The 15067-nt window shown below is 41.1% G+C and overlaps 1 protein-coding gene across 2 annotated transcripts in view; it reads left to right on the top strand.

Moving 5' to 3' along the window:
* nlgn4xa (neuroligin 4 X-linked a) overlaps positions 1-15067 on the top strand; it is a 276952-nt gene that overhangs the window by 239450 nt on the left and 22435 nt on the right. For both annotated transcript variants that reach the window (XM_060898990.1, XM_060898991.1), the window contains one exon: positions 2134-2923. In XM_060898990.1, the coding sequence (XP_060754973.1) occupies positions 2134-2923 (790 nt within the window). The remainder of the gene's footprint in view (positions 1-2133; positions 2924-15067) is intronic.

Consider the following 15067-nt stretch of genomic DNA (forward strand, 5'->3'; position numbering starts at 1 on the left):
CAAACATATTACCCCATCTGACAAATTTGGAACATTCCATAAATCACATGCTCAACAGGAAGTTACATCAGTTGTGTCTTCTGAAGGCCATGGGAAGACCAAAAGTTAGTTCTCTCCATTTACTTTTCTGTATATTTGATGATTTTTTAACTTTGACTAATAAGGTCAATGTCAACATACTGTCCTGTTACTTAAATTATTTCTTAGATGATATTTGTTTATTTTAAAAATACAGATTTTTGGTAAATCACTAGAATGTGCTAAGTGTGGTCATGCTATTAGCGATGACGCCATGTGGCTTAATTCCATGTATTGGCTAATCCTAAGCTAAAAACTCAGTCCTGTTACTTTCAGTCCTGTTACTCATATAAAGAGTACTGTATGCAGCCATCTTTGACTTCCAAACCTTGTAAAAAAAATAAATAAATAATGTAGCCTGAGGTTGACCAATACACATTTTGAATAGTTAAATATGTGTGTTATTATAATCAGTGTTGAAAAGATATAACGAATTAAGTTTAATTTGGGAGTGGTACAACAAGCAAATGGCACCCATTCAGTGGAATGTCCCCTAAACGTTCTGGCATTTCTTCCTCTGTTTTTTTTTTTTTCCAGTCTTTTCGAGAGTTTCCAGGGGCATAGTGGTAGTGTTTAAAAAAAAAAAAATCCTTCATGATTTAAGCCACACCCATTACAGGTATTTAGTAGATGCTCTTATCCAGAGCGATGTACAACGTACCCAGAGTGGCCCGGGGAGCAGTAAGGGGTTAGGTGCCTAGCTCAAGGGCACTTCAGCCATTCCTGCTGGTGTGTCTAGGGAATCAAACCAGCAACCTTTTGATCCCAAAACTGCTTCTCTAACCATTAGGCCATGGATTCAAGCCTTTTTGGTTTTAAAATCAAAATACACATTGTATTCAGATATTTGCAGCACTAAACAGATACAGGTAGTTGTACTATGTTATACCCCTGATGAGGACATAGCTTTCATCCACATTTCTGGGAGTATGGAGTGGATCGAGGGCTCGTCTTCCTTTTGTGTCACTGAATCATCAGCTCCAAGCCTCGAGTTATATTTTTTTCTAGGACAAAATCTGCAAAATGAATCTACTGCCACGCATGACTGATCTGACAGAGGTCCAATACAAAAGGTTTGTGTGTTTTTGTCAAGAATCCCGTCAGAAGCTCGGTATCCGCAAGGCTAAATAAAGCGATGGAGGCATGAAAGCCGTTATGAAGACGATAACTCTGTGCTCAGTCACTCCTCATATTGCCCTGATTGAATCACTAGGCTAAGATGATATAAATAGAAAGTATGGGCAAAACATCATGCGCGCGCGCACACACAGAAACAGTTCCTGGTGTGTTGTGGCCTATTTACAAAGTGGCAATACAGAAATACAGGAAAAATAATTCTTACCCCCCAAAAAATGTTCATGATAGCAACATAAAGCAGTCTCATACATTTCAATCTCGTTCCACGAAGTGCTTTGGGAAGCATAATGAAGTAAGCCCAATGAGATTTTCAAGTTACATATCTGTGAGAAAATAAAAAGAAATAAAAAGAAGCCTCAGAAGAAAACCATTCAGCAAAAATGACATTATGAACATCTTCCAAGAAATCCTATAGAAGTCTCGATCAAGAGGAAATGAAGCCCAAGTTATTGCACGATGACAAATAGTAATAAAATGGGGATATTTGGCTCTGTATTCCGACACACTGGATTTGAAATGAAAGAGTGATGATAACAATAAAGTGCTGAGTGTTAAAGTGTAGAATATTAACTTGAATTAGAGCTTTGCATCACTGTTGGAAGAGCCTTATGGGAATTGTATCTCATCTCATCAGTGGATGTGTTTTTTAGCCAGGTACAAATATCTTTAAAAAAAGGATTTCTACCTCATTATTTGTTTTAAATCCACCTCTCTAGAGGACAAACCTGAAATGACAAAATGTTTGCTGTAATTGGAAATTGGTATCCCTCCCGTGCCTTTTTTTTCTGTTTGTCCTGGTTTATTCTCTGCACGTTACCATTGAGTTTCAGCATTGATCGGAAAAGTTACACTGATGCTTTGGCTTTTAGCAAAGTGGTCTGAGTGCCCTAATGGCTGCTTATTTCTTCCCATTTGTAGATCTGTTTCAGAAAGCCATCATCCAAAGTGGCACAGCTCTATCCAGCTGGGCCGTCAATTACCAGCCAGCCAAGTATACACGCTTGCTTGCTGAAAAAGTAGGCTGCAACATGCTGGATACCATCGAACTGGTGGAATGCTTGCAAAATAAGAACTATAAGGAGCTGATCGAGCAATATATCACCCAGGCCAAGTACCACATTGCTTTTGGGCCTGTTATAGATGGTGACGTCATCCCAGATGACCCGCAGATCCTCATGGAGCAGGGCGAGTTCCTGAACTATGACATAATGTTGGGCGTCAACCAGGGCGAAGGTTTCAAGTTCGTGGATGGGATTGTAGATAGCGAGGATGGTGTGTCGGCCAACGACTTTGATTTTGCAGTGTCGGATTTTGTAGACCACCTGTACGGTTATCCAGAGGGGAAGGATACGCTCCGAGAGACTATCAAGTTCATGTACACTGATTGGGCTGATAAGGAGAATCCAGAGACTAGGCGCAAGACTTTGGTTGCATTATTTACAGACCACCAGTGGGTGGCTCCTGCTGTAGCTACGGCCGATCTTCATGCGCAGTATGGATCGCCAACGTACTTCTACGCTTTCTATCACCATTGCCAGAGCGAGATGAAGCCAAGTTGGGCAGACTCGGCACATGGAGATGAGGTGCCTTACGTATTCGGGATCCCTATGATTGGCCCGACTGATCTGTTCAACTGCAACTTTTCCAAGAATGATGTCATGCTCAGTGCAGTGGTGATGACGTACTGGACCAATTTTGCTAAGACGGGGTAAGTGAAGTATCTCCGTAAGCTTATGCTGCCTTTTCCCCAGCTAATGTCAGGATCAATGTAATACCCTACAGAAGAAAGTGGAACTCCTGCTCTTAGAGCAGTTAAATTTCCCAGTGCTTGGAAATGTCATTGGTGCACTCAGGAAGTTATAGTCTAGGACAGTGATGCCAATATGTGCTCAGAAGTAGAGCTAATCTTATTTCAACAATGAGTGTTTTATTTAATAGAACGGCAGAGGAAATGTTACTGAGGTGGCTTTAAGCCCAAAATCACAGCACTTGCTGCTTCAATCTCAAAGACAATACAATCCAGTCCATGTAATGGTGTTAATCAAGTTTGTCAGACAGATATGTTTAGAATGATTTTTTGTAGCGTGTTAAAATATCCTTTCCAAGAACTTGATAGAAGCCAAAAAATTAGCATTTTGATAAAACCTACCATATAGCTAACAGAGTGGAACATTGCCTGCTTGTCAGATTTTCACCAACACCAGACATATTGGACGGTTTCTTTTTTTTTCTGTTGATTTCATTTCAGGGCATGCTGCTTTCTCACAGGGCCGTACGTTTGAAGATAAATGGCTTAGCTTCCAAAGTATTTTCCCACTTCTATGTTTAGATAGAAATACTCTGAAGAACTAGAGAACTAATCCTAGGTATTCTGAAACATGTGAGCCTTGTGTTTCAGGACACTGTTTGACAAAACAAGGTTCCATTTATCTCTCTATAAAGGGTTCTTTGTCTCATTCCCCTTGAGGACCATTAAAAGTTCTATATACAGGGGCGTAGCTAGGAAGGGGTCCTGGGGTGCCCGTGACCCCCCCCCCCCTTGTCGAACCATACATTTTTTCAATAGCCGCATAAGAATATTAGAAAACCACCCACTGTAATTTTTTTAAACATTTTTTTTTAAACTAGATTGTCACCTCAGCCTCATTAGGGTTTCTGTAACCTTGTATGGACTTCCTGTGGTTTGTGCACAAAAACCCAGTTCTGCACAAGCGCAACACGATAGCACTAGAAAGCATGGTCAAGCTGCCAGTGTAGCTGCAGTTGTTTTAGTTGTGAATTACGAGTATTTCCTCTTGTGTTAATAATTCGCCATGTCAAAACAAGCAAAACTTTCCTCGTTCTTTTGACATGAAGAGAGGTAAGCAATTTATTATATATATTTTTTAGTGCTGTCAAAAATGTCACGTTATTAACGCGTTAACTTGACTCAATTTTAACGGCGATAATTTTTTTATCGCGAGATTAACGCCCTGTGACATGATGTAGGTTTTTCATAAGCTTTTGAAACTGCCAGGAATTTGGAACAGAAAACCGATAGCAGCTAGACTGTAATGCCACGCCACGCACAGCCAGAGTCCTCTGCCCTCCTCCCAAAGAACGCGCGCGGGCAGGGCGCGCTAGTAGAGATGGGATTTATGGCTCTTTGATGGGATCCGCATCTTTGTGATCCGTTCTTTGAAAAGAGCCGTTCAAAAGACTGGCTTATTTGGCTCTTTTTAAATATTTATTCAGTTTTAAGAAGACAGCGTCTAAAGAGCCAGATCCCTCTGAACTGTAAACTCAATGCTATCCCAGAAATCCTTCCTGTAATATGCAAATTTGGCCGCCTCTGATTGGGCAGCGCGACGCATCAACAGGCAGAAAGTGTAAAAGTACAAAATGTGTTAAGTGAGCTGAAACAGTAAAGATCAGATTCAATGCAATATTTATCAACGAACAACTTAAAGCTAATATAATAGTGTACTTTATATTATAGTCAAGCATGTCAAGCCTACCGTCACTGTGAGTTGTAGACTAACTCAAGCAGTAGATCACTTCACTCCTGGTTCTTTTGCTAGCCCCGGTGCTCGGCTTAGGTTTCACTTTGCAGTGGCTGTGTCAAGACGTGTTATGCTTTGCAATAAAAAAAAAAACATTGGTACAAAGCAAGCCCATTCACTTTTTTATGCTGATAAGAGAATTACAATGGTTTTTCATGTGACAAAAATGTGCGATTAAATTGCGATTAATCGCGAGTTAACTATGACAGTCGCGACATTAATCGCGATTAAATATTTTAATCACTTGACAGCACTAATATTTTTCCATCAAAGTTGCATTTTGTGGCTTCGAAGCTAAGTTTTAGTGTGCCGTTTCCAGTACTCACTTCTAATGTACTCAGGCTGCCAGTCAGTGTGTGACCCCCCCCCCTTGAAAAATCATAGCTACGCCCCGATATATAATCGTATAACACAACGTTTTCCCTTGAAATGAACACATCTATAAAACAGCTAGAACTATCCAAACATCCAAAGCTAGTGCTCATCTTCCTCCGACTGCTCTGGTAAAGCAGAAGTCATAATGTCATCGCATCTTTTACTTACTCACAGGCTGATGCTAAGTGGCGAAGTTAGTTAGCTGACAGTACTGAAGCCTTGCTCAAATGTATACCGATATTTTTTTGTAAACGCTACAAAAATTTGTGTGGACAGGTCGTAAGTGTTCATGAAACCTTTGTTAGCGAGACAGGTTGCTATTTAGGTAGGTAACTTGGCTAGCAGGGGCGGCACGGTGGTGTAGTGGTTAGCGCTGTCGCCTCACAGCAAGAAGGTCCGGGTTCGAGCCCCGTGGCCGGCGAGGGCCTTTCTGTGCGGAGTTTGCATGTTCTCCCCGTGTCTGCGTAGGTGTGAATGTGAGTGTGAATGGTTGTCTGTGTCTATGTGTCAGCCCTGTGATGACCTGGCGACTTGTCCAGGGTGTACCCCGCCTTTCGCCTGTAGTCAGCTGGGATAGGCTCCAGCTTGCCTGCGACCCTGTAGAACAGGATAAAGCGGCTAGAGATGATGAGATGAGAGGAACTTGGCTAGCTGCTTTGTGTTAGGTTTAAAAATATAGTTATGGGGAAAAAAAGTGTTACTTTTTGTTTGAGGGTTTTGTTGTTTTATTTGGGGTTTTCATCTCATCTCATTATCTCTAGCCGCTTTTTCCTGTTCTACAGGGCCGCAGGCAAGCTGGAGCCTATCCCAGCTGACTACGGGCAAAAGGTGGGGTACACCCTGGACAAGTCGCCAGGTCATCACAGGGCTGACACATAGACACAGACAACCATTCACGGTCAATTTAGAGTCACCAGTTAGCCTAACCTGCATGTCTTTGGACTGTGGGGGAAACCGGAGCACCCGGAGGAAACCCACGCGGACACGGGGAGAACATGCAAACTCCACACAGAAAGGCCCTCGCTGGCCACGGGGCTCGAACCCGGAACCTTCTTGCTATGAGGCGACAGTGCTAACCACTACACCACCGTGCCGCCCTCATAAAGCTTTGTAAGATGTAAAATTTCTGTTGAATACTGTTTTGGAGCTTTTCAGTGCTAAGTCTTTTTTTTGCTAATTAGCATCTAGCCACATCACCCAAATAGCTGTGTGAATACTTGCGAAGTCTTGACACTGAAGTTTGACTATTTTGTTGAAACAAAATAGTCCCTCACCAGGTCTAACTGCTCCAAGACTGTGCTTGTATAGACACAAACTAACTCTGTGTAAATTATGGGTGGATTTGACTTGAATTACCATTAAAAGCAGATGCTAAACGGTGGTGTAGTGGTTAGCGCTGTCGCCTCACAGCAAGAAGGTCCTGGGTTCGAGCCCCGGGGCCGGCGAGGGCCTTTCTGTGTGGAGTTTGCATGTTCTCCCCGTGTCCGCGTGGGTTTCCTCCGGGTGCTCCGGTTTCCCCCACAGTCCAAAGACATGCAGGTTAGGTTAACTGGTGGCTCTAAATTGACCGTAGGTGTGAATGTGAGTGTGAATGGTTGTCTGTGTCTATGTGTCAGCCCTGTGATGACCTGGCGACTTGTCCAGGGTGTACCCCGCCTTTCGCCCGTAGTCAGCTGGGATAGGCTCCAGCTTGCCTGCGACCCTGTAGAAGGATAAAGCGGCTAGAGATAATGAGATGAGATGAGATGAGCAGATGCTAAATATTTACCTGAGAAATGAGCACAACTGAGGAAAGTCAGTGACTTTGATCTTTCCAGAGATTGTGCTTCCATGGAAGTTAACACTGTTTACCATTTATTATATTCTTACAAGGTTTTTTTTTTGGGGAATATATCACAGATGCTGTCAGGTTTTATTTACTTTTTAATATCCAACTCTACTTCCTTCTTTTTTCTTGTTGAGTGTTGTATTTCTTTTTTGCAGTTGTTAAATAAAAATGCAACGCCAAATCAGAAAAAGTTGGGACGGTATGTTGAAATCTTTGACCTGTATTGCACTAAAAACAATATAAACACGTCATTTGTTGTTTTACCGAATGAATTGTACTCTTTTGTCAAAATTAACATGTCTCAATTTTGATTCTTGCAACGTTTCAAAATAAAGGTTAGGGTGTTAAAGCGCTTATTCTGGACCAATTTCGTGTTTTGTTTTGTTTTTATATGAAAGAATGTCCCTTTACACACTCATCCAGAAGGGTAATTTTGCACAAGGCCATCTGTCTACAGCAGAAAAAATAAAATAACAAAACGTGTCTGGAAAAATCCCAAGGGAGTCTGGAGCCAGATTCGTGACGTCACCTGCGGAAGCACGAGCAGGCTGCGCGAGCTTTGCACGGTTTCAGTGCACAGCCTGTGTAGACCAAGCACTCCCATTTCTCTCTCATTGTCCGGTCTTTTGGGAAACGATGAGTACTAATCCCATCAAGATTGGTGTTGCTACACCCTCCTACGATACATCTGTTAACCATTTTAATAATTACGCGATAACGTTGAAGAAATTTGCAGAAAACCACCAGGTCGTTTTCTCATAAACAAACCAGCGCTGACGTAGGATTCAGGAGGCGTCCCGCAGATGACGTCACGAAAATCAGTGTTTCCCGGGAAATCCAAATGCCAAGTTCTTTCAGAGGCGGACCAATTCGCCTCAAATGGCTTGATTTCAACTGAGTTTTTCTGGTATTGCGCAAAGTAAAAAAATTGCAGAGAATGCAGAATGTTACAGATATTTGACCAAAGTTTAATATAAAATAGGAGAATTACATTAATCTTGCTCCTGAATTTACCCGTGATATGCACTTTAAAGCATTTACCACTTTATAATGTTGCCATTCCATCTCACAATACTTAAAAGATGTTTATGGACTGAAGACACCAAGTGATGAAGAGTTTCAGGTGCTATTTTGTCCCATTCTTCCTACTAACAGGTTTTAAAGTGTGCAACAGTACGGGGTCATCATTGTCATATTTTTCATTTCAAAATTCACCACACATTCTCTGTTGGGGACAGAGAGGACAGGCACCCTCTTCTTCCACAGCCATGCCTTTGTAATGTAAGCAGGATGTGGATTTGCATAGTCTTGTTGAAATCTCCCTGGAGAAGATTTTCGTCTTGAAGGAAGCAGCATATGTTGCTCCAAAATCTCAATGTACTTTTCTGCATTAATGCTGCCATCATGGAAGTGTAAGTTACCTTTGCCAAGGGCACTGACACAACCCCACACCATGACAGACCCTGGCTTTTGGACTGTCTGGATGGTCCTTTTTGTCTTTGGTCTGGAGCACACGGTGTCCATTTCTTCCAAAAAAGACCTGGAATACTGATTCATCTGCCCACAATACACATTTCCACTGTGTAATGGTCCATTCCAGATGCCTCCGAGCCCAGAGAAGTCGATGGGCTTCTGGGCACAGTTAACGTAAGGCTTCCTTTTTGCACAGTGAAGTTTTAACTGGAATTTGTGACTCTAACTCCATATTATAGTGCTTGATAAAAGGTTTGCCAAAGTAATCCTGAGCCCATGTGGTTATATCAGCTATAGATGAATGACGGTTCTTGATGCAGTGCCGTCTGAAGGTTCAGAGATCACGGGTGTTCAGCTTAGGCTTGAGCCCTTGCCCTTTTACGCACTGAAATTCCTTCAGATTTCTTGAATCATTTAATGATATTATGCACCGTAGAGGGTGAAATATCCAAATCCCTTCATATCTCTCTTTGAGGAACATTTCTTGTTCAACATTTAAAAAATTTTCTCACACATTTACTGACAAACTTGAGATTCTCGGCCTATCTTTGCTCCTCAAACACTAGGCCTTTCCTGGATACTGATTTTGTACCAAATCATAATTACAATCACCTATTGACATCACATGTTTCGAATCACATCATTGTTTAATTGTTTTACCTAACGACTAGCACGAAATTGCCCCCGTCCCAACTTTTTTTGAAATGCGTTGTAGGTCTGAAATGCAGGAATGGATGTATATTAACAAATGAAATGAAGTTGACCAGACAAAACATGAAATATCTTGGGTCCATACTGTCTGCAATGTAATAAAAATCAAAGTAAATTTAGAAATCACTAAATTTAGAAATTTTTTTATTTGCATTTTCCCTACCGTCCCAACTTTTTTTTTTCTGATCTGGGGTTGTACAATACCAACTATAATTATAGGTTTTCAACTGTCAAAGAACTATTTAGCCTGCAATATACAATCAGGGTATGTACAGCTGTGGTCAGAAGTTTACATACAGTGACATGAATGTCATCTTGGATATGAATGTCATGGCAATATTTGGGCTTCCGGTAATTTCTTTGAAGTGTTCTTTTTCTGTGGCAGAATGTACAGCATACATCTTTAATAAAAAAAAAAAAAAACGACTAAAATTTGGTGCACAAGTTTTAATTTTCTTTGGGTTTTCTGAAATCAACACAGGGTCAAAAATATCCATACAGCACACCTAATATTTGGGTAAAACGTCTCTTCGCAAGATTCACCTTGACCAAACATCTTTATTTACCATGAACAAGCTTCTGGCAGAATTCTAGTTGGATATTTCACGACTCTTTATGGTAGAATTGGTAGAGTTCAATTATTATTTTTTTTCTTGGCATGGACTTGGCATGGTCCATATATTTTCAATAGGGTTGAAGTCAGGACTTGTTTTAAGCTTAATGTTATCCTGCTTTATCCTCCACAACCAGCTCTGATGCGTGTTTGGGTTCACTGTCCTGTTGTAAGTCCCAAGTCGTGTTCAAGTTTCAGATGGTTTATGCTGAAGAATTCTGAGGTAGTCCTCCTTTATTTTTCCATCCACTTTGTGCAATGAACCAGTTCCACTGGCAGAAAAACAGCCTCAGAGCATGATGATCCTACCACCACCACCAGCTGGTACAGTGTCCCTCTGTACATGGTGGTTATTGTAGCCAAACAACTCAATCTTTGTCTCATGTGACCATACAGCTATCCTCCAGAAGCCTTTTTCTTTGTCCATGTGGTCAGCTTTAAACTTTAGTTAAGCTTGAAGGTGTCAATTTTGGAGCAGGGGGTTATTTCTTGGATAGCAGCCTCTTAGTCCATGGTGATCTGAACTGTAGACAGTGATCCATCAGCCTCCAGTTCATGGCAGTGCTGTGCCATGGTGGTTCCCAGGTTGTTCCTGACCATCCAAACCAATTTCCTTTCAGTTGAGGGTAATAGTTTGGGTTTTCTTGAAGCGAAGTGGCTTGGCAAACTGACTACACCTCACAATAACTTGCATACAATTGTTTGAACTGATCTTGGAATTTGCAGTTGTTTAGAAATAGCTCCAAGAGACATTCTGGAGTTGTGTATATCTGCAATCCTCTTTCTCAGATCTGCACTGAGCTCCCTGGACTTTCCCATTTGACTGTGTGTTGGTCAATCCAATGAGTGCTGTAAACAAACCCTTTTTATGAAGGCACAGAGAAGCGACCAGCTGTAGTCAATCATGAGCACTAACAGGAAGTTAAGAGACCTCGGTCTTGGCAAGATAAGAGACATTTTGGAAGTTTCAGCGGCTCTGAATTAATAATCTAAGTGAGCGTATGTAAATTTTTGACCCTGTATTTATACTTTTGACCCTGTGTTGATTTCAGAAAACCCAAAGGAAGTTAAAACTTGTGCACCAAATTTGAGTTTTTTTTTAATTAAAGATGTATGCTGTACAATCATTCTGCCACAGAAAAAGAACAGTTCAAAGAAATTACTGAAAGCCCAAATATTGCCATGACATTCATATCCAAGATGACATTCATGTCACTGTATATAAACTTCTGACCACAACTGTATATCTCATAACTATACTGTACATATCATAAAAAATATCAGTGGTTCTTTATTGTTATTGTGTAAAATCTCATCTCATCTCATTATCTCTAGCCGCTTTATCCTGTTCTACAGGGTCGCAGGCAAGCTGGAGCCTATCCCAGCTGACTACGGGCGAAAGGCGGGGTACACCCTGGACAAGTCGCCAGGTCATCACAGGGCTGACACATAGACACAGACAACCACTCACACTCACATTCACGGTCAATTTAGAGTCACCAGTTAACCTAACCTGCATGTCTTTGGACTGTGGGGGAAACCGGAGCACCCGGAGGAAACCCATGCGGACATGGGGACAACATGCAAACTCCGCACAGAAAGGCCCTTGCCAGCCACGGGGCTCGAACCCGGACCTTCTTGCTGTGAGGCGACAGCGCTAACCACTACACCACCGTGCCGCCCATTGTGTAAAATTTGTTTTAAAAACTATTTAAGTTTAATCACACACCTCTAGGAACTATATTCTGTATGTGAAATTAGTTTAAAGGAAGTATTAAAAGCAGATAAAAGCCTTCAGAGGTTTATGTAGAGGTTTAGTGCTACACTCACATTTACTCGACTTACCCTAAGCTGTATTAACCTACATTATATAAAGCTGTATGAAAACATATTATTCAAACCACAGTATATTTCACTGGAGCGAAATTAAATCTGGCTCTTTCTTCTTCCTGAAATACAGTATATTTGCACAAAGCTGTAAATAATGTATCGTCTATCTTACACAAAAAGCCATGCCAAGTATGATACATTTTAACATCAGAATTTCTGCCATTAAGGAAATGTACATCTTTTTCAGCTAGAATGAACCATGACTGTGCTGGATGTTGCCTCAAGACATGTTAAATGCAAAAGATGTTTTTTTATACTTGTATAAAAAAGCGAGTCATCGCACTGAATGCTGAATGGTATGTGCCTCAGGCAAAAAGAGAGAGAAAGAGGAAGATAAGGCCAAGTTGATTTTTCCGAGGTTATTTATAACTATGAACTTTCTATTTTTGTTTCGTACATGCCTAGACACTTGAAGATGTTTGATGGCCAAGCAGTGCCTATTCAAATGGTACACAGTACGTGCCTTGACTATTTAAATATTAGTCAGTTTTAAGGCAGGGTATGTAATTTATTACTTCCACCAACTTTGTTGGAAGAGGTTATGTTTTCACCTCCATTTGTTTGTTTGTCCCCAACATAATGCAAAAAGTACTGAATGGATTTTGATGAAATTTTGAGGAAAGGTGAGCCATGGGCCAAGGAACTGTTGATTAGATTTTGATGGAAATCCAGATATGTATGTGGATCCTGGATTTCTTTGTCTGTTCCCAATGTAACTCAAAAAGTAGTGAATGGATTTGGATGAAATTTGGTGGACAGCTTTAGTATTATCCTAGGTTCAAGTGATTTGAATTTGATGTTGATAATATGTGGCTTGGTGGAGGTATTCACTCTACCATGTGGCCTTCTAGTTTTAGAAGCATTTTTGTTTTATTTATAGATAAGGATAAATTGTGTAGATAAAATGCTGTACAGTATACAGTGACATAATTTTATTTTGTGCACTAGTACATGAAATTGTCATCTACTACCTGCTAGCAGTACAGTTTTGCAAAATGCTAACAAGCTAACATCTCTTTCAGTCACTGGTGTTTACACATAGATACACAAATATCACAATTTCATCCATCCATTATCTATACCGCTTATCCATCAGGGTCTCGGGGGAATATGACAATTTCATAAAATACCAATGATCCATTGTGTGATTCAGTCCGATTAGAGGAAAAAAGTGCTTATTATTATGATTATTATTATTATGGGAAGGGATAGCCAGACCAAACATTCTGGTTCCCAGCCATGCCTTAGACCACCAGCTCACATCAGGGTCCCATCATCATCACCATGGTATGAGCTGGTGGAATGGCCATTTAATGCCAGGCTCTTAACTGTTGGATCTCAGGGATACATGCAGAGTCTAATGGCCTTTTGGTAAGACATGCAAACTGGTGGTTAACATATCTTCGTACAGTCAGACTCAATAATGTTATACTGTACAGTGTCTTGAAAAGTATTCATCCTCCTTGGTGTTTGTCCTGTTTTGTTGCATTACAAGCTGGAATTAAAATGGATTTTTGGAGGGTTAGCACCATTTGATTTACACAACATGCCTACAACTTTAAAGGCAAAAATTGTTTTTTATTGTGACACAAGCAATCATTAAGATGAAAAAACAGAAATCTGGAGTGTGCATAGGTATTCACCCCCTTTCATATGAAACCCCTCAATAAGAGTTGATCCAACCAATTCACTTCATAAGTCACATAATCAGTTGATTAAGATCCACCTGTGTGCAATCAAAGTGTCACATGGTCTGTCACATGATGTCTGTATAAATCACCCTGTTCTGGAAGGACCCTGACTCTGCAACTCTATTAAGCAAGCAACATGAAAACCAAGGAGCACTCCAAACAGGTCAGAGACAAAGTTGTGGAGAAGTATAGATCAGGGCTGGGTTATAAAAACATATCCCAAACTTTGAATATCCCATGGAGCATCATTAAATCCATTATAGCAAAATGGAAAAAATATGGCACCACAACAAACCTGACAAGAGAAGGCCACCCACCAAAACTCACAGACCGGGCAAGGAGGGCATTAATCAGAGGTGCAACAAAGACACCAAAGATAACACTGAAGGAGCTGCAAAGATCCACAGCGGAAATCTGTCCATAGGACCACTTTAAGCCGTACACTCCACAGAGCGGGGGCGTTATAGAAGAGTGGCCAGAAAAAAGTAATTGCTGAAGAAGACATGTTTGGAGTTTGCCCAACAGCATGTGGCAGACTCCCCAAACACATGGAAGAAGATTCTCTGGTCAAATGAGACTATAATTGATCTTTTTGGCCATCATGGGAAATGCCACATGTGGCGCAAACCCAACACCCTGAGAACACCCTTCCTACACTGAAGCATGGTGGTGGCAGCATCATGCTGTGGGGATGTTTTTCATCTGCAGGGACAGGAAAGCTGGTCAGGACTGAAGGAAAGATGGATGGCACTAAATACAGGGCAATTCTGGAGGAAAACCTGTTTGAGTCGGCCAGAGGTTTGAGACTGGGATGAAGGTTCACATTCCAGCAGGACAATGACCCTAAACATACTGCTAAAGCTACACTGGAGTGATTTAAAGGGAAACATTTAAATGTCTTGGAATGGCCTCATCAAAGCCCAGACCTCAATCCAATTGAGAATCTGTGGCATAACTTGAAGATTGCTGTACACCAATGCAACCCATCTAACTTGAAGGAGTTGGAGCAGTTTTGCCTTGAGGAATGGGCAAAAATCCCAGTAGCTAGATGTGCTAAGCCAATAGAGACATACCCCGAAAGACTTGTAGCTGTAATTGTAGCAAAAGGTGGGTCTACCAAGTATTGACTTCGGGGGGTGAATGCCTATGCACACTCCAGATTTCTATTTTTTCATCTTAATTATTGTTTGTGTCACAACAAAACAACAATTTTCATCTTTAAAGTTGTAGGTATGTTGTGTAAATCAAATGGTGCTAACCCTCCAAAAATCCATTTTAATTCCAGCTTTTAATGCAACAAAACAGGACAAACACAAAGGGGGATGAATACCTTTGCAAGACACTGTATATTACATTTCTGTTGGCTGTGTTAACCCGGACATGACTTTACGTAGAATCAGTTCACTGTTGAACAACACCGTCTTCTGCATCGTCGCTATGATCTTCTCCTTCCTTCTTTTCCTCGATGAGTGAGTGAACAGCCTTCAAGCACTCCCTTCCACCACCACCCAGACAAGAAATCACCATAGGCACTATCTTTACAACTCAGCTTGGTCTCGTCTCTCTAGTTTCATACGTGAGTTGCCTATACGCCATTAACTTTTCACATACTTTCTCGACCACATTACACTCCATTGGACATGCTATATCCATGACATAGATCTTCTGTTCAACTTTTAATTCAAGCACCAAATCCGGTCTATCCAGACCCAACATGGAGCAAAGTTAC

This window comes from Neoarius graeffei, chromosome 18 (genome assembly GCF_027579695.1).
Source record: "Neoarius graeffei isolate fNeoGra1 chromosome 18, fNeoGra1.pri, whole genome shotgun sequence".
NCBI classification, from domain to species: domain Eukaryota; kingdom Metazoa; phylum Chordata; class Actinopteri; order Siluriformes; family Ariidae; genus Neoarius; species Neoarius graeffei.